We start from the raw sequence: 23118 nt of genomic DNA on the forward strand, positions 1-23118 counted from the left end.
CACATTCCATAAACATGGATTCTTACGATAAAGGTCAATCAAAGTACTAGTAAGTGCTTTAGACCAAAAAATTGTTGGTGGCTCACTAGAGTTATCCTGGGCTGCCTTCGTTAAATGTTCACTGTGCTACTATGCCGTGGGATGTGGGATGAAGGCCCGCTGTGGGTTCACGATATTATCTTGCGTCTGGCAGGGTAGAAACTCCAGCTACCGGGCACCAGCTCAGTGATTTCGCTCGGCGGGCTTTTGGGCAATTTGATCGTTTGCCCGTCAAATATGCCCGTTAACGGGCAAGCCCGCCGATCAGGCCCGCTCTTGTAGACAGGCCTTTATATCCACTCCAATGAAGAAAACAGTTTCACTAAAGACGCCTTCTACTCATGGTGTAACCACATACAGGTGGAATCTAGCAACACCCAAAACTGCAATATACTGTATTATGCTAAACAATACTCAATTACTGTTTAGTTTTGTACATACCTGCTTGTATTGTATTTTTTAACTTCTCATTACTCTATCTTAAATTTGAACATGTTTAAAAAAAATACCCTAGGAGTGATTAAGAATCAAGGTAAGTATACCCAAATATTAGTATATATAACATATAAGGTAACATTATCTTCATACACTGAAAGTAAAAAAAGAATAAATCTTATGGTAAAAGATTTGTACAATTGCTCAGAGTGACATGCATTTGATGAGCATAATATATACCTTCAAACTATTGCAACTGTGAACTGAAATACAGTGTATGGATATAAAGTTTACTTTTTCTATATTCTATGTTTTTGCCATCCTTTTAACATCCATCCTTTGCATATCCTATGTTATAATCAGTTTCTGTAATGACTACGATACCTCTCTCTCTGCTTCATACAACCACAGTTGCATCCATACATACTTTTGTACTCCCCATATTCTCATTATTTCCCAGTTTCTAATCTACCCTTCAGTTACTGTTTCGTACATCCCCTTATGCTGTCTTTTTGTTTCTGTAAACCAGATTCCTATCTTTCCGTACATTGCCCTCTTTGCTCATCACTTGATATGCAAGTTGTTTCTCTGGTACTAAATTTTCACATTCATACATTACTTAATATTGTTCACATCTTTCTCACATACATTCTCTGCCACGTCTCTAATGATTTATTTTCAATAGTATAAATATTTCCTCCAAAATCTCACCAACGTATATACTGTAGTGTCTATTCCATAACATTACTCGGACTTAACATTAAATTTAAGCCTGAGTAATGTTTTGGAATAGACACTACAGTATAGTTGGTGAGATTTTGGAGGAAATTTAAATTCACTGTTTTTAATAAAATATACCCCTTGTCTCTAAATCTCTCATACATAATCATATCTTCATTACTAGTCTCTTCCGAGTTACTAATGAGCCACTGCAGATACATTCCACATGTTGAGTATCATGTGGTGATCTGTTAATGTTAATCACTCACTGAAGACCTTTGCTCTGCCATGTCTCATTCATGTTCTTTATCCATGAGTTCACACAGTAATCCTGGAGTACTTACTGCTGATATTGACACCAATGAATTGATTCATGCATGTAAAAGGTGTCAATGACACATAATCTACATTCTGTACAAAGGGAACCCTAGCACAACAATCAAAATAGGCCATAACCACTGATGTTGCTTTTTTACACTCTATGAAGCAATTCACATTTTATAGGGATGGAAATGCTTAATGATGATACTAAATGCATAAAACCAGCCATGCAAATCTCCATGAGATATTAAATAATTCCTAAAAATATCAAGCTTAATTCAGACTGGAGTGAAAGTTATATGGCAGTTCACAAGAACCAGACAATAAGCCTTAATTAAGACCACCAAACATAAATACACTGTAAAAGAGTTAGAAAAGGCACATAAGGTGGAGTAGTGTAATGATAATCTTAGTGCACTCATTCAACCATAACCGGAAGCTGATTAGAAGCTCGACAATTAGGCATGCATTTATAGATAAATACAAGCAAGTTACTAATAGGTAAACCAAAACAAAAGCCAGGCTATAATTGTTACTGGATAACATGTTTTCTGGTGTGCATTATATGGAATTAAAGTCCAATAAAGTACACATGCTAGAAAAGTGATAAGATTATATAACTATGCTATACAGATCATCACAATCAGTGAATAATTGCAGACTGGGCAGTACAGTGCCACTGTAACAGACAACAAAATTATGAATCGGTGCTGAGGTTTGGAAATCCATGGTAAGCACTGTTACCAATACCTTGAATTTCAAATTCTGTGGGAAGATGTCCTAAACATTTTAACCCTTGAAGGTCTTGAAACTATTACATATACACAAATCAAGAGCGCACAACCACAAACCCATTACAACTTAACATGAGTAGCATGCAATAATTAGTCTTGAGTGCAAATAATTTTTACTTTATCAAAAATTATCAAAAACTGCTACATCCAATATGTGGTTGTTACTTTAACAGGTATACTGGGCAAAATCATCACAACTTGCTTTGTATGATGCATGGTAGCCAGAGCTAAACGTGACAACTAAGATCATCATCATCAGCTGCCGTCTTCAGAATATAGTGATTCATATCCCACTTAAGATGACTAAGACCATTATGACCTGCTAGCCATGTTGAGCAACTTGAATAGTTAATGTAAAATCGTAAATGAAAGTAGAAGTAACTGGACACTAATCAATCATAAGTAGCCTAATATCTCAGATCTGAAGGAATGTCCAATTACACCAAAATTATATCACAGCTTCAGAGCATCAAGATATGCTCTTACCTAAAGACAAAAACAAAAAATCAGCAAAAGACATCAGAATTGCTCTAATACAAAGTCAAGACAAAACACTAATAATCATACTGCCAACTTAACAGAGATGTATGTAAACTGTAACAAATCATCATCAAAACTGCAATCAAATTTCAGCAATAACCATTACCATAACCTAGAGTAATCAGAAAGTATCAGATTAATGTGTTATGGATCTCTAGTGCCTTAGATGTGGTTACTGAACACCATGCTAGAGTACTGTCAACTATGTCAGTATATAAATTACAGAAAATTACATTACTTCTACAAGGATAGACCACATACAAAATAAGAATATACCACCAACACTATATAATACAACAATAACCACTAAATAATATGATTAAAGGATAAACCCATAAACTGTAAAATAGAGCAATAAATATAGTCTATTTTGGCTGACTATATATTCACTAATTGATTTAGAACTGAGCTCCAAGCATGAAGGAACACCTCCACAATAAAGGGACAACCTCCTGCCAAAGACGATCTTGAATCTAAACCAGTTATTTGGCAACTGTCTAGTCATTTTTTAACCAGTGTGAATATTTTTTAACAAACTTGTGCTTGCCTCATCAGTTTATGGTAACAGTCAAATAACTGTTTGAAATGCATTTTGCCAAAAAAATTTCTTGCTAATAAAGCTTTTTGTGCATAGTTTGAATTTAAATAGTGTGTTGTCTTTGGAATAAAATCTTAAGACATGCATTGGAAGCATTTTTCCATTAAAAATCAAATGCCAAAATTATTCGTCTTTCTTTTCCTGATCTGCATAAAATATTTATGATTGTGAGAAGAGATAAAATCATTACACAATAAAAATATCATCTTTGTCTTTTTCCTTATTACCCTGGCGGAGAGATTCTAGGCCCATAAGCATCTGTACATTCCCTTGGACTGTCAGATGGCCTGAGAGATAAGCCTGTAGAGGGGCAAGAGTCCCTTCAAAAATGGACATCAAATCATTCTTCGCAATTGTGACTGCAACGTCTGGGGTAACTTTTGGTAAGTCTCCCTCTACCACCTGACGCACTCCTGTCAAAAAAATAAAAGGTTTTAATTTTCTCCATGTTTTGCCTAGAGCTCTACAGCTCACCAAATAACACTGTATAAGTACCCTTACTGATTACTAATACTTTCCTTGCATGTTAATGATATCAATGAAGAAGCAGATACTAAATCAGCAAGCACTTTCAAGGCATGGTTTGTCATGCAATGAGAAAAAGCTTAATGACATTGGCAGCCATTAAACTTACGAGAAATTCCATAATAGATAAGCAAACTTCTGGGCAAAACTGGTGAGATTCTTTACTAAACTGGTGTGGTACTGAAGATGTCATGTCTCTCATCAAGTGCCCTACTTTTCACTCAACTTTTCTTCCAACACATCCATTTCTTAAGAGTCAACCTCAAACGTCTGCACTCTAATTGCCAATCTAATGCTTAACTAAACAAGCAGAATTCTGGTCTCATTCTAGTCCTAACAAACAAGAAGTCTGGTCTCGTAGTCCCAAGAAGTTAGAGCCTGATGCCATTAAAATATCTTCCTTGTCCTACTCATTCATTACTCTATTCTTTATCCCAACACCAAAACCACTCCTCAAGAAACCAACTGTCATTTTGATGATAAGAGACAAATCAGTGTCTAGGCCTGCTAAACAGGTTTCTCTTATTGACAAACCACTATCATAGGTTCATCTTTCATTTGAACAAGAGAAGAGTGTTCTGTATCTTTCCTTCCAAAAGACTGCAATTTCTATTTGACTCCATTCACCAGAACTTAACATGCAAACAAAACATTAAACTTATAAATTGTTCCAGTTTTCTGTCCATTTCCTTTTTCTGTTTCTTACATAATACTTTTGATTCCTGTTTCCATGTATGGCAGAACCCAAACTTATGTTTGCATTAAGATTTAACTTTCTTGGCAGATTGAAAGTACAGTATTATTGCTATCAAATTCCCAAATGTGCTAGTTGCCAAACAAAAGAGAAAATATAGCAACACTAGGGAGGATATGAATTAATTATTTGAACCCATTACACACAAGAAGCTTCCCTAGCACATCAAACTTCCATCTCATGTGATATTCATCTCAGCAGCCATAAAAAGAGCTAACAACACCACTTCAACTTGTCCTTCCCTTTTTGTATAATAGGTCATAGCAATTGTTCTTATTTTCATCTCATTCAAAGTAAGTTATTGTTTCTGTAAAACTAATGGTTCTGTCTTTTGAAATAAACAGTTTTCTATCAAATAACTGAAAATAGATAAAAGTTTTAAGGAATTAACTAATCACTGCATACCTTTTACCGCAACATTTTGCTGCCAGTTTGCATGTGCAAATATCAGACATTATAAAATTCTACATAATTAAGATCAAGAGTACACGTATTCAGAAATACAATAATGAAATATACACTACCTTACATATTACTCATTGCCTGTATACTGTGAGCTGGGGTCTTGTTATCCATTTGTTATTCTCTATTACTGTTTAAGAGGTGAGACCTGAGAACACTTATGCATTGCTATTTTAGATAATGATTTTTCCATTTGCTCTTGAAACATGTGACTTGATAAGATCTAAAGCCCTGTAGATCATTAGCATACAGCATCTCAACTCATTCATACATGCCTGCAAATGCTGTTTCATGAGTAGTAAGTTATCCAAGCTATTTTGTAAAATTTTTTTCAGCTCCTCACATTTTAGCTAATAACCTACATTCTAAGTCCATAATCCACAATCATTTCAATGGCATCCTTACCTGAAATCCCTAACCTTTAATATTTTACTCACCATATAAGTCCAACTCTTTCCTGGTCTGTCTATTCCTCTCTTTAGTCACATCATCATAAACCTTCTTCACCAGCAAGTAATATGACATACATAATATTACAAATTTAGCAGGTGACCATCCATGTACCATTCTAAAGATATTATATCACATAACTTTAATTTTCATTTCCTTTTATATTTACTTAATCACTGTTTCCCAAGTCAGCAATGTAGCACCAGGATACATATGAAGAATGGCCCATCCACTCATATACACATATATTATTCATTTTGCTTTGTCGCTGTCTCCCACGTTAGCGAGGTAGCGCAAGGAAACAGACGAAAGAATGGCCCAACCCACCCACATACACATGTATATACATACACGTCCACACATGCAAATATACATACCCATACATCTCAATGTATACATATATATACACACACAGACATATACATATATACACATGTACATAATTCATACTGTCTGCCTTTATTCATTCCCATCGCCACCTCGCCACATATGTAATAACAACCCCCTCCCCCCTCATGTGTGCGAGGTAGTGCTAGGAAAAGACAACAAAGGCAACATTCGTTCACACTCAGTCTCTAGCTGTCATGTAATAATGCACCGAAACCATAGCTCCCTTTCCACATCCAGGCCCCACAGAACTTTCCATGGTTTACCCCAGACGCTTCACATGCCCTGGTTCAATCCATTGACAGCACGTCGACCCCGGTATACCACATCGTTCCAATTCACTCTATTCCTTGCACGCCTTTCACCCTCCTGCATGTTCAGGCCCCGATCACTCAAAATCTTTTTCACTCCATCTTTCCACCTCCAATTTGGTCTCCCACTTCTCCTCGTTCCCTCCACCTCTGACACATATATCCTCTTTGTCAATCTTTCCTCACTCATTCTCTCCATGTGACCAAACCATTTCAAAACACCCTCTTCTGCTCTCTCAACCACACTCTTTTTACTCCCACACATCTCTCTTACCCTTACATTACTTACTCGATCAAACCACCTCACACCACATATTGTCCTCAAACATCTCATTTCCAGCATATATACATATACACATACATACATATATACATATACACATATATACATAAACGCCCATACATGCACATATACATACATATACGTATCAACATATACATACACATACACAGATATATACATATACACACATGTACATAATGATACTTGCATGCCTTCATCCATTCTCAGCACTACCCCACCCCACAGGAAACGCTACTGCTACCCCTGCATAACTTATATACAATTCGTTATTCTATAAAATCTTTTAGTTTCCATAATACTATTCAGGTTATGTCACTATGGCTCATATTTTCCAAGCCTTTCCATTGCAAGGATATCTGTTTCATATACATACATGAGAACTGGAATGCATACTCAATCATGTGACTTCTTAAACATTTTTCTATTATTTGAAACATTCATTCCTTTTCCTAGCATTACACCTCTGCTTTCACAATGCTATCTTAACTGACTATCGATGCCATAAAGTTCAACTCTCTCACAAGTTTCTATTACTTCCCTAATCAAACTGCTACCACAAAGTGCCCATCCTTTTTTAAATACAAACCTTGTTTTTACTTTTTACATCTTACTTCCAATTATATATCATGGCAGCTTACCATTCTAAACAATTTATCTTCTGCTTTATAACTCTAAGCAGCCCCATACTAACACATACTAACTCATTTTGTACCATTTTGTCTGCCCCTTTCATTTTCATCTCAGTTTCTTGAAAATTCAGTTTTAAACATTCAATCCTCTGCTTTTTAAAATTTTATCCTTCTCATTTTTCATTTACACTCCCAGTCCTAGACCATCTTTATTTATTCATTTATTTATTTATTTTGCTTTGTCACTGTCTCCCGCGTTAGCGAGGTAGCACAAGGAAACAGAAGAAAGAATGGCCCAACCCACCCACATACACATGTATATACATACATGTCCACACACGCAATATACATACCCATACATCTCAACGTATACATGTACATACACACACAGACATATACATATATACACGTGTACATAATTCATACTGTCTGCCCTTATTCACTCCCATCGCCACCTCACCACATATGTAATAACAACCCCCTGCCCCCTCATGTGTGCGAGGTAGTGCTAGGAAAAGACAACAAAGACCCCATTTGTTCACACTCAGTCTCTAGCTGTCATGCAATAATGCACCGAAACCACTGCTCCCTTTCCACATCCAGGCCCCACAGAACTTTCCATGGTTTACCCCAGACGCTTCACATGCCCTAGTTCAATCCACTGACAGCACATCGGCCCCGGTATACCACATCGTTCCAATTCACTCTATTCCTTGCACGCCTTTCACCCTCCTGCATGTTCAGGCCCAGATCACTCACAATCTTTTTCACTCCATCCTTCCACCTCCAATTTGGTCTCCCACTTCTCCTCGTTCCCTCCACCTCTGACACATATATCCTCTTTGTCAATCTTTCCTCACTCATCCTCTCCATGTGACCAAAACACCCTCTTCTGCTCTCTCAACCACACTCTTTTTATTACCACACATCTCTCTTACCCTCCTATTACTTACTCAATCAAACCACCTCACACCACATATTGTCCTCAAACATCTCATTTCCAGCACATCCACCCTCCTGCGCACAACTCTATCCATAGCCCATGCCTCGCAACCGTACAACATTGTTGGAACCACTATTCCTTCAAACATACCCATTTTTGCTTTCCGAGATAATGTTCTCGACTTCCACACACTCTTCAATGCTCCCAGAATTTTCGCCCCCTCCCCCACCCTATGATTCACTTCCGCTTCCATGGTTCCATCCGCTGCCAAATCTACTCCTAGATATCTAAAACACTTCACTCCCTCCAGTTTTTCTCCATTCAAACTTACCTCCCAATTGACTTGACCCTCAACCCTACTGTACCTAATAACCTTGCTCTTATTCACATTTACTTTCAACTTTCTTCTCTCACACACTTTACCAAACTCAGTCACCAGCTTCTGCAGTTTCTCACATGAATCAGCCACCAACGCTGTATCATCAGCGAACAACAACTGACTCACTTCCCACGCTCTCTCATCCACAACAGATTGCATACTTGCCCCTCTTTCCAAAACTCTTGCATTCACCTCCCTAACAAACCCATCCATAAACAAATTAAACAACCATGGAGACATCACACACCCCTGCCGCAAACCTACATTCACTGAGAACCAATCACTTTCCTCTCTTCCTACACGTAGACCATCTTATATAATGTTAATCTATAAACAGTATCAAAATAACATGATATAAATCTCAGGCCTCAAAAACCATCTTATCCACAATTTCTATCATATTCTCTCTATCTGAAAATAGGTTAAATATTTTCTGTTTGTTGGTTTTCTCTGTAAATAAACAATACATCCTTAAGAAGGACCTTAGCTTAATGGGCAAATTTACAACACCCAGGCTCACTAATACACAAAGATGAAGCACTGTAACTGAAACTTCTTGCATGCTGGGAAAACAGCCAACTACAACCTCATCCCATAAAGATGGTGTAAGATTTGACATCTGCAACATCAGCTCATTAACTTGCAAATGCGTTATCAACAGAAGAGAGATCATTAATAAGTACAGCTTTACTTAAGTTCCTTATTGATAAATCCAAATTACTAAAATCATATGTATTACACAGAATTCCTAAAAGTGTAATCCACTTTGATAAAAATAGTGGAGTATAAAAAGAAAGAAATAGGTAAAACTTATTATTAACTGAAAATGACCTTCACACTGACCTATATCACCCATCTGATATATTTACTTTTCTCTACTGACATCTACTAAAAGTAAGCCTATCAGAATTGCCAAAAAATAATTCCTACTTGACCAATATGACCAGTATTTTAGATGAAACTAGACAGAATTAATGACTAATAAGACAGCAAACAGCTTTTCCATCTTCCATATCACAAATTCAAAATTAAACTATTGAACAAGTTTTGACTAAATTGGGGGAGTACTAACTGGGACAATGCACAACCCCATGCTCACAATAGCAACTTCTGTATCAAGATATTCCCAGACACAATATACGTGTGCTTTATCATATGTAATATAATCTTTACTAGTCATTACCAAATGAATCAAAAGCACGTGCTTATCAGCTGGGAAGTTCTGCCTAATTCACTACAAAAGGAGAATTAGAGGGAATACTAACGCAGGAGACAGCGACAAAGTATGATAAATAAATAAATACAATCTAAAGCAACTATCTATAGCTTACACAGTACAAGAGGATGTCCATCTATTTTTACATGCATAATAATACAATCTATATATGAAGAAAACATGAAAAACACTTCCCAAATAATTTCATTGCCCTTAGTTGAAAAACAAGGAAAAATTAAGCAAAATACTTCACTGCATAATGACCATGAAGGTACCAAAATTTATCAGCTTCTCTCTCTCTCTCTCTCTACATACACACACACACACACACACACACACACACACACACACACACACACACACTTTCAGTAAGTAATGAAAAGTTAGAGATGTGTGTGGTAATAAAAAGAGTGTGGTTGAGAGACCAGAAGAGGGTGTATTGAAATGGTTTGGTCACATGGAGAGAATGAGTGAGGAAAGATTGACAAAGGGGATATGTGTCAGAGGTGGAGGGAACGAGAAGTGGGAAACCAAATTGGAGGTGGAAGGATGGAGTGAAAAAGATTTTGAGCGATTGGGGCCTGAACATACAGAGGGTGAAAGGTGTGCAAGGAATAGAGTGAATTGGAACAATGTGGTATACCGGGGTCAACGTGCTGTCAATGGATTGAACCAGGGCATGTGAAGCATCTAGGGTAAACCATGGAAAGTTTTGTAGGGCCTGGATGTGGAAAGGGAGCTGTGGTTTCAGTGCATTACACATGACAGCGAGAGACCGAGTGTGAACGAATGTGGCCTTGTTGTCTTTTCCTAGCGCTACCTCACGTGCATGCGGGGGAAGGGTGGGTGCCATTTCATTTGTGGCAGGGTGGTGGCAGGAATGTATGAAGGCAGCATGTATGAATATGTACATGTGTATATATATATTATTATCATTTGTATATATGTATTATCATTTTATTATCATGCATAGTTGCTGTCTCCCACGTCAGCGAGGTAGCGCAAGGAAACAGATAAAAGAATGGCCCAACCCACCCACATACACATGTATTTATATAAACACCCATAAATGCACATATACATACCTATACATTTCAATGTATACATATATATATACATACACAGACATATACATATATATATATGCATGTACATATTCATACATGCTGCCTTTATCCATTCCCGTTGCCACCCCACCACACATGAAATGGCACCCCCCTCCCCCCGCATGAAGTAGCGCTATGAATAGACAACATAGGCCACATTTGTTCACACTCAGTCTCTAGCTGTCATGTGTAATGCACCGAAACCACAGCTCCCTTTCCACATCCAGGGCCCACAAAACTTTTCATGGTTTACCCCAGACACTTCACAGGCCCTGGTTCAATCCATTGACTACATGTTGACCCCAGTATACCACATCATTCCAATTCACTCTATTCCTTGCATGCCTTTCACCCTCATGTATGTTCAGGCCCCGATCGCTCAAATTCTTTTTCACTCCATCCTTCCACCTCCAATTTGGTCTTCCACTTCTCCGTTTTCCCTCCACCTCTGACACATATATCCTCCTTGTCAATCTTTCCTCACTCATTCTCTCCATATGTCCAACCACTTCAACAAACCCTCTCCTGCTCTCTCAACCACACTCTTTATATTTCCACACATCTCTCCTACCCTTTCATTACTTACTAGATCACACCACCTCACACCACATCTTGTCCTCAAACATTTCATTTCAAACATATCCATCCTCCTTCATACAACCCTATCTATAGCCCATGCCTTGCAACCATATAACATTGTTGGAACTACTATTCCTTCAAACATACCCATTTTTGCTCCTCCAATTTTTTTCCATTCAAACTTACATTCCAATTAACTTGTCCCTCAACCCTACTGAACCTAATAGCCTTGCTCTTATTCACATTTACTCTCAACTTCCCTTTCACACACTTTTCCAGACTCAGTCACCAACTTTAGCAGTTTCGCACTTGAATCAGCCACTAGAGCTGTATCATCGGCGAACAACAACTGACTCACTTCCCAGGCCCTCTCATCCCCAACAGACTGCATACTCGCCCCTTTCCAAAACTCTTGCATTTACCTCCCTAACCACCCCTTCCATAAACAAATTAAACAACCATGGGGACATCACACACCCCTGCCACAAACTGACATTCACTTGGAACCAATCACTCTCCTCTCTTCCTACTTCCTACTTACAACCTTGGTAAAAACTTTTCACTGCTTCTAGCAAAATACCTCCTACATCATATACCCTTACAACCTTCCACAAAGCATTTCTATCAACCCTATCATATGTCTTCTCCAGATCCATAAATGCTTCATATATTTACCTGGGGATAGGGAGAAAGAAAACTTCCCACGTATTCCCTGTGTGTCATGGAAGGCAACTAAAAGGGGAGGGAGCAGAGGGATGAAAATCCTCCCCTCCTGTTTTTATTTTCCAAAAATGGGAACAGAGCAGGGGGCCAAGTGATGATATTCCCTCTAAGGCTCAGTCCTCAGTTCTTAACGCTACCTTGCTAACGAGAGAAATTGCGAATATGCACAAAAACAAAATATGTGGCACTTTGCTTCCCTTTAAACCTAGCTATTAAATTTTTTCATGCTCTTTACAATTTGTTCATCATTATGAGTGAAAGGAGCAAGAAATCTGTTTCACTTGAGGAAGTTTATGCCATTCTGCAGGCATCACCAATTCACACTTTGTTTCCATTTTACTTTCCCCCTCCCCTCCCCCCTGCTATCAGATGTTTAAGAAATGTTCATGCCAGATATGGAAACTTGAGTTTCTGCCATGATAAGAAAAAAGTAGTAAAAATAAACCAATCGCCATCTTCATATTTTGCTGAAAAACTGATGCTTTGGAAATGTAGCTGGTCTTTCATTTCCTAGCCAAAGGGCTAAGAAAACCTGTTTTATATATTAACGGGCAAAATATAAACAATTATGTAAAACTATCACTCCTCCATTTTCAAATGGAATGAGTTTGTAACCATCTTCACATTTGTAAACAGGTGGCATCTTATTCTAATTATATTTCTTATTCTATCTTATTGTTCTATATTTTCTAAAGGTGTTTTGCCAAAATTCATGATTTGATTTAATTTGTGTTCCATGGCTACAAGGATGTTAACAAAATTTTTATGAATTTTTTCACAGACTTCACACAATATTCTATTAAACAGGTTTAGGTAATAAGTCTATGAACAAGGAAAGAGAGACTGTTAAAGCTCAATATGCTACTCCAGTTGAAAAATGCCTATGCCATAACTAAAATATTTTTAAGACATCATAGTCAACCTTTTCCAAAAAGAGAAACATTACAACAAAAATAATAACAAACTTAGTCAAGAAGACATAAATAAACTTGCCATTTCCAACAAATATGATGAAGATCCCACCATCCTTCCCTTCAACCTGGAGTCTGTAAATTCCATGGGTCAGGTCTGCACCTCCTGCACCATTAATGAGTCCCTGAAGGTGCTTTCCAAGTTTAGACTGGGGTGATCGACTGCTTGTTACTGTAAGAAAAGAAGATTCTTTTTATCTCACTTCCTTTACAGAATGTAAATAACATCGAACTGAAGACAAAACAAGTCATCAAACTGAAATCATGAAAGAAAATGTGTGTTTAAAAGGGCCAGTTATCTTATGAGTTCAAACTGGAATTAAAACAAGTAATCACTTTAAAATCAAAATCATACTAAAAATCAAACATAGCACTGAAAGAAATACCAAGAAATCCCTGTAACACAAAACATTACAATAAAAGGAACTCAAAGTGCCAGTGAGAGAGTAAACAAATACTGTATACATTAAGGGAATATTTGATATATGATTATAATCATCTTATATACAAGCATTATATTTCTTAACACTCTCCAGTGCGAACTTAAAAGGTGTAAGAAGCCTATAAGCACATATCATTATGGAGAACTTTCTTATTAGAGCCTATATAAATTTAGGAAAATAAGCCTTGGGTACAGAATAATTAAATAACATGAACAGTGGAGAAATTGGGTTACTGTATACCTCCAATTTAGTGCAATAGCAACAAGGAAAAAATTGTTGGCCGCTTGTCAATTATTCTTAATTTCCACAGGATAGGAAATCTCATTTATTGGTATTACTTTCAAATGTCAATACTCTAAAACAGAAAACTAACTACAGAAGTAGTCCGTGTATAAGTTTTTTTTGTAGGCAAATTTGAAGCACTGAATAGTTCACCTATTTCTGTTTCATATACATTTTAAATCCTTCTCCCATTATGCATAAGACAGATACAATTCAGCAAGAAGAAAACAAAACTATAGGGAGGTCAAATTCACAGACAGAAAGGGGGGTAGTTGGTTATAATGTTATGGAACCTATAGTAAAAAAGGAAAATAAAAGAGAAGTAACTTTACATGAAAGAATGAAAACTGAACAGAGCTGAAACAAAATTTTTGAATGAGTTGATGCATAGAGATACATAAAAATAATCACAGTTTAATTGGAAGAACTGGAACTTAAAGGGAGAAGCAAAGTTGTTTACAATAAGGAAAATAATAAATGAAAATGGAGATGGAAAAATAAAGTCTTCCTTAAGATCTGCTCATAAACATATCACGTATTGGGAACACTTGTTTTTACCTTCATAAATGGTAAACAGGACATAAATTACACTTGGTACCTACATAATGCTAGGCATGATCCTGGCTGTGTGATATTTCAAACATCACAAACACATAATTCTGACTCCTTGTGATATGCAGCAGTTCTATGAAGATTATCATCATGCTAACTGTATGAAGCATTCTGCAAACCTTTTACAGTATCTTTTTACATTGGAGAACCCAAATGTTATAACTTTAATACAAGAAAAAATATATGCAAATTCCAAGTAAGCATAAGCATACTTGCAGTATGCATCAAATACAAATTACCATCTAGTATCATGGTATAAACAATATCAATTCAATTAAAAAGCTTTAAAGCACTACAAAATAATAAGCAGACAGCCACAAGTAAGCAAAGCAAGTTTTTAATACAATATGACAAGTGTGGTTGAACATACTATACTGTAAGTATCTAAGAACAAGATGGGTGGCAGGGGACTTAGATGCATGGCAGTTCCAGGTTTGATTCTCTATGAAGGTGGAACTCAAAAATTATGGAAAAGTATTTCTGCAATAAAATATAATCTCAAATCTCTCAAAGAATGAGATACACTGAATCAAGTTGGGGCACAGTTAAACAGCAGTAATGTAACATAAGTTCAGGAAAATAATGAACCAGTAGATTATTCAGATAAAAGGGGAACACTCTATGACTTCTTTGTATTGGTATTAATGTCAGTCAAGAATATAAAAACACTGCAAATAGTTGATAAAAGCAACAGAAGGGGTCCACACATATCTACATTATGTAGGAGAAGCAGTGAATATTTTTACAACTGAAACCCCCAAAAAATGCCATGGACACACTTTCAAATCAACCATATTTAGGAACTAACTCCTGAGATAAGTCAGTAACCATTCACACCACTGCCAAGTGAAGCTTATTTAGCAGTGACTTACAATGATTGAGGTTCAATCCCAGGATTTTTTAATCCAAGTCCAGTTCTCTAACCATCTGATTTCAACAATATGAATTTCATATTACAAGTCAAAGAGAATACAAAAGAGAAGTGGTTTGGATGTACAGTATATGAAATTAAGTCAATAAATACAAAAATGGTGCAAATATGAGTGAATATGTATGCTGGTGTTGTCTGAAATGTCTACAGCAGTTTTTGCATTGCTCAACCCGAATAAGACAGAAAACAGATCTGTGGAAGAGTTAACATGAAAATGATTTGTCAAAACGAACTCCATATATGAAAACTGAACAAACATCATAATGAAAACATGTATTATTCCCATACATGATAAAGCATAACCAGAGATCTGTGCATCCCGTACACTTTAATGATGGTTTTAATTACCATATTTTTGTCTGAATTTCATTCATCCTCTACATGCAAAAACAAAAAACCCAAATAAGTTTTCAGTCAGGAATACCTTGATTGTTTAGCTGCATGGGTGGCTCACTATTCTTGTCTGAGAAACCCAGTAGATCTGTGTGGCGGAGACATGGGGGATATTTAGAGGTGATACCCAGGCAGGAGACCCTTGGTACACAAATCATGAGGGGAAGGTAAGGTATAAATGGCAAACAATAAGAGGCTTGAGGAGAAGTAGCAAATCATGTAAATTCTAAGAAGCTATGACTATATATATATATATATATATATATATATATATATATATATATATATATATATATATATATATATATATATATTTCATACTCGATTGCAGCTTCAAGTGCCAGTGAGATAGCATCAGGAAACAGATGACAAAAGGCCACATTGACCTATTTATTCCTTGCATGTTGTAGGAGGCGACTAAAAGGGGAGGGAGTGGAGGGATGGAAATCCTCCCCTCCCATTTTTAATTTTCCAAAAGAAGGAACAGAGAAGGGGGCCAAGTGGGGATATTCCCTCTAAGGCTCAGTCCTCTGTTCTTAACACTACCTCGCTAATGCAGAAAATGGCGAACATGTATGAAATATATATATATATATATATATACTTTTTCTATGCACAGTAACATTTGTTTCAGTAGAAGACTGGAAAAATACAGAATTCTAAATAAATACTATTCAGAAAAATCCTGTCATTTCTATGGAATAAAAAGCTATACATAAACTGTGTATACCTCATAAAAGAAATTTAAAGACAATGCATGCATCAATAGTCAAAAAACTGTAAGGTTATCTTTAAAAACTGTAGTCAAGAGTTTCCAAGAAATAACTCAAAAATTTGCCTCTATTAATGGTGACTAGTAAACTATAAGCTGCCTTATCTAATTTCTTTCTTCAAAGATCAGGGAATCAAGATTCTTAAAAGTCCAAAATTAATAGTAAAAAACTGTAAGGTTATCTTTAAAAACTGAAGTCAAGAGCTTCCAACAAATAATCTATAAAATGTGCCTCTGTAAATGGTGACTACTAAAGCATAAGATGTCATTAATTTCTTTCTTCAAATATTAGGGAATCAAGATTCTTAACAACCCAAAATTATACAATTCTCTAAGGAAAAGTATTGATCTGGTTTGCTCAGAAATGAAGGCATCAGACAACATATATAGATCAAAAGCTGAAAGCTTCAATTAAATGGATTACAAAAAATTAAATAAAACAAAAATGTGAGCTCTGAGAATGTTAAAATTCACTTTTGAATTAGAATTCCCAATTGCCCATCACAACCATAGATATCTTATAAAGCTATCGAAGCCATGTAGCAAGTTTAAACTTTTTCATCATTTCTTTCTACTAATACCTTTAAGCCATAATAATGTCTATATATACAGATCTATAATATCCAGTTCCTTTAGATCTTCTGGGATGTTTCTGTCATAAAAAAGACAAATTTTTTAACCAAAATGTGGGACTAAGAACAAAGTGTGTAGTTCTTCAGGAACTATTACAATCCCCACACAAAGCTTCTTCCCAAAAAATTAAGACAATGTAAACTGAGAATGATGTGTACAAACATCATCCTTTACAAGATAAATAATTGTTTGGTTGAGGTAAAGACATAACATCGCTTCAAACAAAATGGAAGCAAGTGAAAAATGCAAATGCATCATTACTTTATACACCAGTATTCATAAATAAAGAATAACAGTGTATCTCCAAAAATGTAAAAGCTAACTCTTGACATTAGCTGACTGGAGTGAAGGCCATCCTCACTAACTCAATAATGATCTTACATGGGTGTTCAGCATTTAACAGATGAATACAGCAGCATTTTTGAGCAGTTGTCACAACACCCTTCAAACACAGTATTCAGTACAATAGTTATGTTTTTGTGCCCATTAAACATAACAGTGGTATTGTTTGTTGTCTGGTATGTCACTAATGTCAGCATTAAGGCTTCGACAGTTTTACAAAACTAAATTTCAAATTTCAAAGTTTTCGTACTTCCATGCATGACATGTATTCTTTTTTACATTATGTATCTTTACTCAGAAATTTTTAATGATGCCCTTAATGTAATCTAAGAAAAATGTTGCCTATGGCATGAATAAAAACTCAAATAGGTTCAAAACAAACTAGGTCCATCTACCTTGTAGCACTGCATCCAGATTATGATTTAATGTGTTCATTAAAAACTTTTTAGTTTGTGATATGTCATTTGAAATAATCTTTTCCTAAGCAAAAATTAGTTTCAATAAAGTTTTAGGTATGAGATGATGGCTATATTACTGAATCCATCCTATTTCATATGCAATTCTTCTCTTAGGTAAGAGTTTAAAACATATGTGATTGGAAAAATACCTCCTCAGTAATGTGAAAATAATTTTTCTATGTCTGAAATTTCAATTATTCCCTTCAGTATGATTTCTTTCTTACAGCAATGATCAGACAGCCACAAAATCAGGGTAGCAAATCACTGAGGTCAATGGTTTGTTAAATCTCTGATTCTTTATAATTTTTTCTGTAGAATTATGAATACATTCTATCTAAAACCTTAATCTAATAGCCAAATGAAATAGTGCAATCAGAACCATGGTATCCTTCATTCAAATTAAATAATACAATGTTGCCTGATGAATAAAATCCTATTGAAAGTTGGGCAAGCCCAGGGAGTAAATAAGGATAATGAAAATAGTAGCATCAAGAAAGCAAAACTTACAAAAAGGCTTTAAAACATGAACTAGATTCAGTAACATGGTTATGTGCATCATTCTTTTTCAAATGACAAAGAAACAATACTAAACTATAATTGCACACTGATAAATTCATGCATCTAGGGAAAATGAAAGCTGTACATTATATTCTGAAGCTAAGTCTGTGTGAATGAGTTTAAAGTTAACTCATGCATCTTCACCTCATTCCACTCAATGTTCTAACTTCTTTTAACATTTGCCTTGAATCTTTCAAACATTACACATCTAACTCTCCTTTTTCAAAGTTGTCTCAAACTACCATTCTCTCATTCATAATTTGTTAGTCCAATATCCCACTAATTTAATGAATCTTTTGTCAAAACTTTCATCTGAATCTTTGTGCACCAATTGTGGAGAATGTTTGCAAAACTTGAGTCTCCAGCATCAACCCACAGGCTACCAAAAATAACAAGGATGCCCAAGTCCCTGAGGTGGATTTATCAGTGTGTTTACCCTTTAGTCCAGTCTAACTGGGCCTGGACACATGATATTAACCTGCTGTCACAATACTGGGTGCCTATAGGAAGTTTAACCAATAAAAACAGTCACACATGTCAATATACATAAGGTATAGGAAATAGATTAGGGAATTATTTACTTAAAGCAAAACTCTTCCCATGCTTTTGCAGTATGGTGGAAAAAGTTGCACACAATTCTGACTGATTTTCTACAGAAACTACAACCAGTATACTGTGAAAACAGAGAACCAGTGATCATGAAACACTCTGACGAAAAATAAAATTGCTCTCCAATTAATGATCATTTATCTACCTAATGCAGGAGACAGCAACAAAGTATAATAAATAATATCTATTTATCTATTTTGCTTTGTCGCTGTCTCCCGCGTTAGCGAGGTAGCGCAAGGAAACAGACGAAAGAATGGCCCAACCCACCCACATACACATGTATATACATACACGTCCACACCCGCAAATATACATACCTATACATCTCAATGTATACATATATATACCCACACAGACATATACATATATACCCATGTACATAATTCATACTGTCTGCCTTTATTCATTCCCATCGCCACCCCGCCACACATGGAATAACAACACCCTCCCCCCTCATGTGAGCGGGGTAGCGCTAGGAAAAGACAACAAAGGCCACATTCGTTCACACTCAGTCTCTAGCTGTCATGTAATAATGCACTGAAACCACAGCTCCCTTTCCACATCCAGGCCCCACAGAACTTTCCATGGTTTACCCCAGACGCTTCACATGCCCTGGTTCGATCCATTGACAGCACATCGACCCCGGAATACCACATCGTTCCAATGTACAGAGTATTCAAAACTCTTTCTCCTTGTTGCTTTATAGAATAGGATTTGTTTAATTCAGGAATTTTATCTATCATGGTTTACTTTTGATGTCAAGGCACTGGAAAGTGTAATCTGCTGTCAAATTTTGTGTATTTATCTTAGATCAAAATATGAGCACTAACCATCCTGTAATTGGTACTCTTGCATTACCTCCTGTTCTTATGTCATTTGTAACCCTAGAAAGATGTGGATGGTGTTCACCACAATGCATTATGATGAAAGAATTCTTCTTCCAATAATTATCACTTTGCCTAGTCCTAATGATCACCATATATTTGCAAACACTCATAGTGTTTTGCATCATAGTAAAGCAATTCTGACCAGAATTACAAATGAATAAAGAAAAATCCTCCTAAATTCTTTTTTTTCTCATATACGTGTCTTTCCCAGCCTAGTAAGGTAGCATCAGGAACTGAGTCCTCAAGGATAAATCTTCACTTTGTCCTTTTTCCACTTCCTCCTTTTAAAGGGAGATAATTTAGAAGAGAGGATTTCCAGCTCTCTCTTCCCATTCCTCTTGGTCACCTTCTACAACACACAAGATATACATGGGTAGTAATCTTTCTTCTTTATCCCCAGGGATAACGAGCACAATATTGTAAATCCACATGGCTGAGAAACAGGGATGATTACTTTACTGTTAATGAAATCATTAGGCAATGCAATGAAAATTTAACATTGCACTGTAATGGAATTAAAAGCATGAGGCCTATCTCTTGAACTTTATGCACAATCATACATATCCTTAATTGCATGTACACAGTCTGAATTCACAGTTTTATCATTGAATATATTACCTTAATCCAAAGTTTTGATAACATCAAAGTACTTTTCTTAGGTTCACTAAGTTTCTTTTTTTTTTGATCTTCAAAGAAGCATTCACTGTTGACATTGTTAATCTGATGTAAATCTGATTTTAATCAGATGCAAATTTCAGCCTCAACCACTCCCTGTAATTCAATTATATTCTTCCAAGTACCATCACTAAAGCCCTCCTGTAAAAGACCAATAAGTTCTTAATGTCAAGGCCAAATTTGAAGTACATACTCTCATTCACATAAGCAGTAGATAGTTTACTGAACATTTCCTCATGTATGTATGCAGATGGAATTTTTATATCAACCACTCACCTAATGTGGCAATCACATGATAGGATGAGTATTTTTATGATGATACTAAGGCCTATACCAACAGATTTATTCAGTTTGTTTCCTCCCATATCTAGGCCTTTTTTTTACTTTGTCCCATCTTCCCTCTTTAATACATGATTGCATTGACCCTCAACTAAATATCTGACAAGCTTTGAAGTTTGCATAAATCCCTTTGTATGCTAATCCACTCCTAGTCACTATCTGCATCTCTAATGAATTTAGTAACATATGCAAACACATTCATGTATGATTCCAGTCCTTCCTTTAAGTCATTTACAGATGTCAGTAATAACAATGGTAACAGCTGCTCTTAGCCCAAGTCCTGCCAGACACCAACGGTTACCTTAACACAATCATAAAAGACTTCTTTGACATGCACCCTCTGTTCCCTTCCACTGAACGTCCAGTTCTTTTACCAACCTCTTGAGTGAGACTGTATCAAATGACCTCTGGCATTCCAAGAACTATACAATCTTCCCACCCACTGCTTAGTTCTATATAGTTACCAGAAATGTATCTCCTCTTTGTATTTGGTTTGTACTTAGATTATTTGTATGCCTAAAACCTGAAGAAACTAAACTCACTCATCATTACAGTGAAGACACTTACCAATAGCTTCATTTTTCTTTTTGGAATTGGCACCCAGGAAGCTGAAATCACCCATACTTCCAAGGCCAGGTAAATTGAATACAGAAGAAGCTGCTGCAGAGGTGGCTGACCCAGGCGGGGCAATTATTTCTCCTCCTCCACCCCCTAAGCAATTCATGATGGGCTTCAGAGGATTGTTGGGTTCTGCTTCCTTAAGTATGTTGACAGTACTCCTGTACAGTAAAGAAAATATCAGCCATGATTGCATGGCCATCAAAAAATAATAAATGAAAAGGCTGAAGAAGTCTGAAGGAATTGTTATACTGAGGACAAAGTAATTCATACATAATGAAAAAAGATGTTCTTATGTATCTACACAAAAAAAGTAAGATGAATAACATATACATTAGAGATAAGGAGGCAGGCAAAGAGAGAAAGGTAGACCACTAGAGAAAAAATCATGAAGTTATGCAAATTACATGTTACACGTGTGCAAAAGAAGTGCTGATGTACAATGTTCAGAAAACATTCTACAATGGAAACTAAGACAAAAACTGAGAAACAGGGCAATTATAGAAGAGCAAATGAAGAAACGCACATACTGTCAAGTTATGATCAATTTACCTGTAAATCATGAACAAGTAACAACTGTACCTATCTGTATGGTATGGGGAAGGAGTTCTAAACAAGTAAGCCTCCATCTCTTGAACTTTCCTGTCTATCATACAACTTTTTAAACATTTGTATGCTGTCCAGATCCATACTATCATTACTCAGTTTCATCAGTGTGTATAAGTGTGTACTTATCTACTGCATTTGTACATTACATGGAGAGAGTTCTACACCCACAGGACCCCATCTTTTAAGGTTCTGTTGCCATGCTGTAGCCTTTTACATCTGTATACTGCCAGCAGTCACAATTTTAATGTTTAGTCTATTCCAACCATTATACAAGATCAGTATTTCTCTATATTTTCATTAACAAGTCTCTTGCCTAGCTTGCTGTCATCATCTCTGGTTACTCTGGCATTGCACCACATGAAGAACTGACCACTGTTAATGTCCAAATGATCCTGGAACATGAAAGCTATGATCAGATCACCTCAATCTTTTCTCTACTCTATGTCACAAAATTTGTAGCCCTTGACTTTCATCATAACTTAAGCTCGTAATTCAGGAACCATAGTGATTGCTCTTCTCTGAATCTTCTCAATTACATCATTTTGCTTCATTAGACACAGTGATCAAACTTGAGAGGTATAATCCAGTCTTGGGCTACACATTTTCTAAATCACATACAAAAAATGGGATTCTTATATTTGCTCTGAGATAGTTTGCTCTTTCAAAATTCTCATGTGGAGCTCTGGCAAAAGGCTAGGCACACTGTCAACCCCCTAAGCCTCTTTCACAAAAAAGTGAGAGTATTTCTACAGCAAAAATGGTGAATAAATG

The 23118-nt window shown here is 36.2% G+C and overlaps 1 protein-coding gene across 4 annotated transcripts in view; it reads right to left on the minus strand.

The window, feature by feature from the left end:
• LOC139747401 (stomatin-like protein 1) overlaps positions 1 to 23118 on the minus strand; it is a 42043-nt gene that overhangs the window by 10645 nt on the left and 8280 nt on the right. For 2 of the 4 annotated variants that reach the window (XM_071659713.1, XM_071659709.1), the window contains exons 6-9: positions 21688 to 21899; positions 15879 to 15935; positions 13209 to 13358; positions 2040 to 3860 (exon numbers count right to left, since the gene is read on the minus strand). In XM_071659713.1, the coding sequence (XP_071515814.1) occupies positions 3634 to 3860; positions 13209 to 13358; positions 15879 to 15935; positions 21688 to 21899 (646 nt within the window). In that variant the 3' untranslated portion in view covers positions 2040 to 3633. Of the gene's footprint in view, positions 1 to 2039; positions 3861 to 13208; positions 13359 to 15878; positions 15936 to 21687; positions 21900 to 23118 lie in introns of those variants that run through there. The other 2 variants (XM_071659710.1, XM_071659711.1) reach the window with 2 other exon arrangements.

The sequence above is a fragment of the Panulirus ornatus genome, chromosome 68 (genome assembly GCF_036320965.1).
Source record: "Panulirus ornatus isolate Po-2019 chromosome 68, ASM3632096v1, whole genome shotgun sequence".
NCBI classification, from domain to species: Eukaryota; Metazoa; Arthropoda; class Malacostraca; order Decapoda; family Palinuridae; genus Panulirus; species Panulirus ornatus.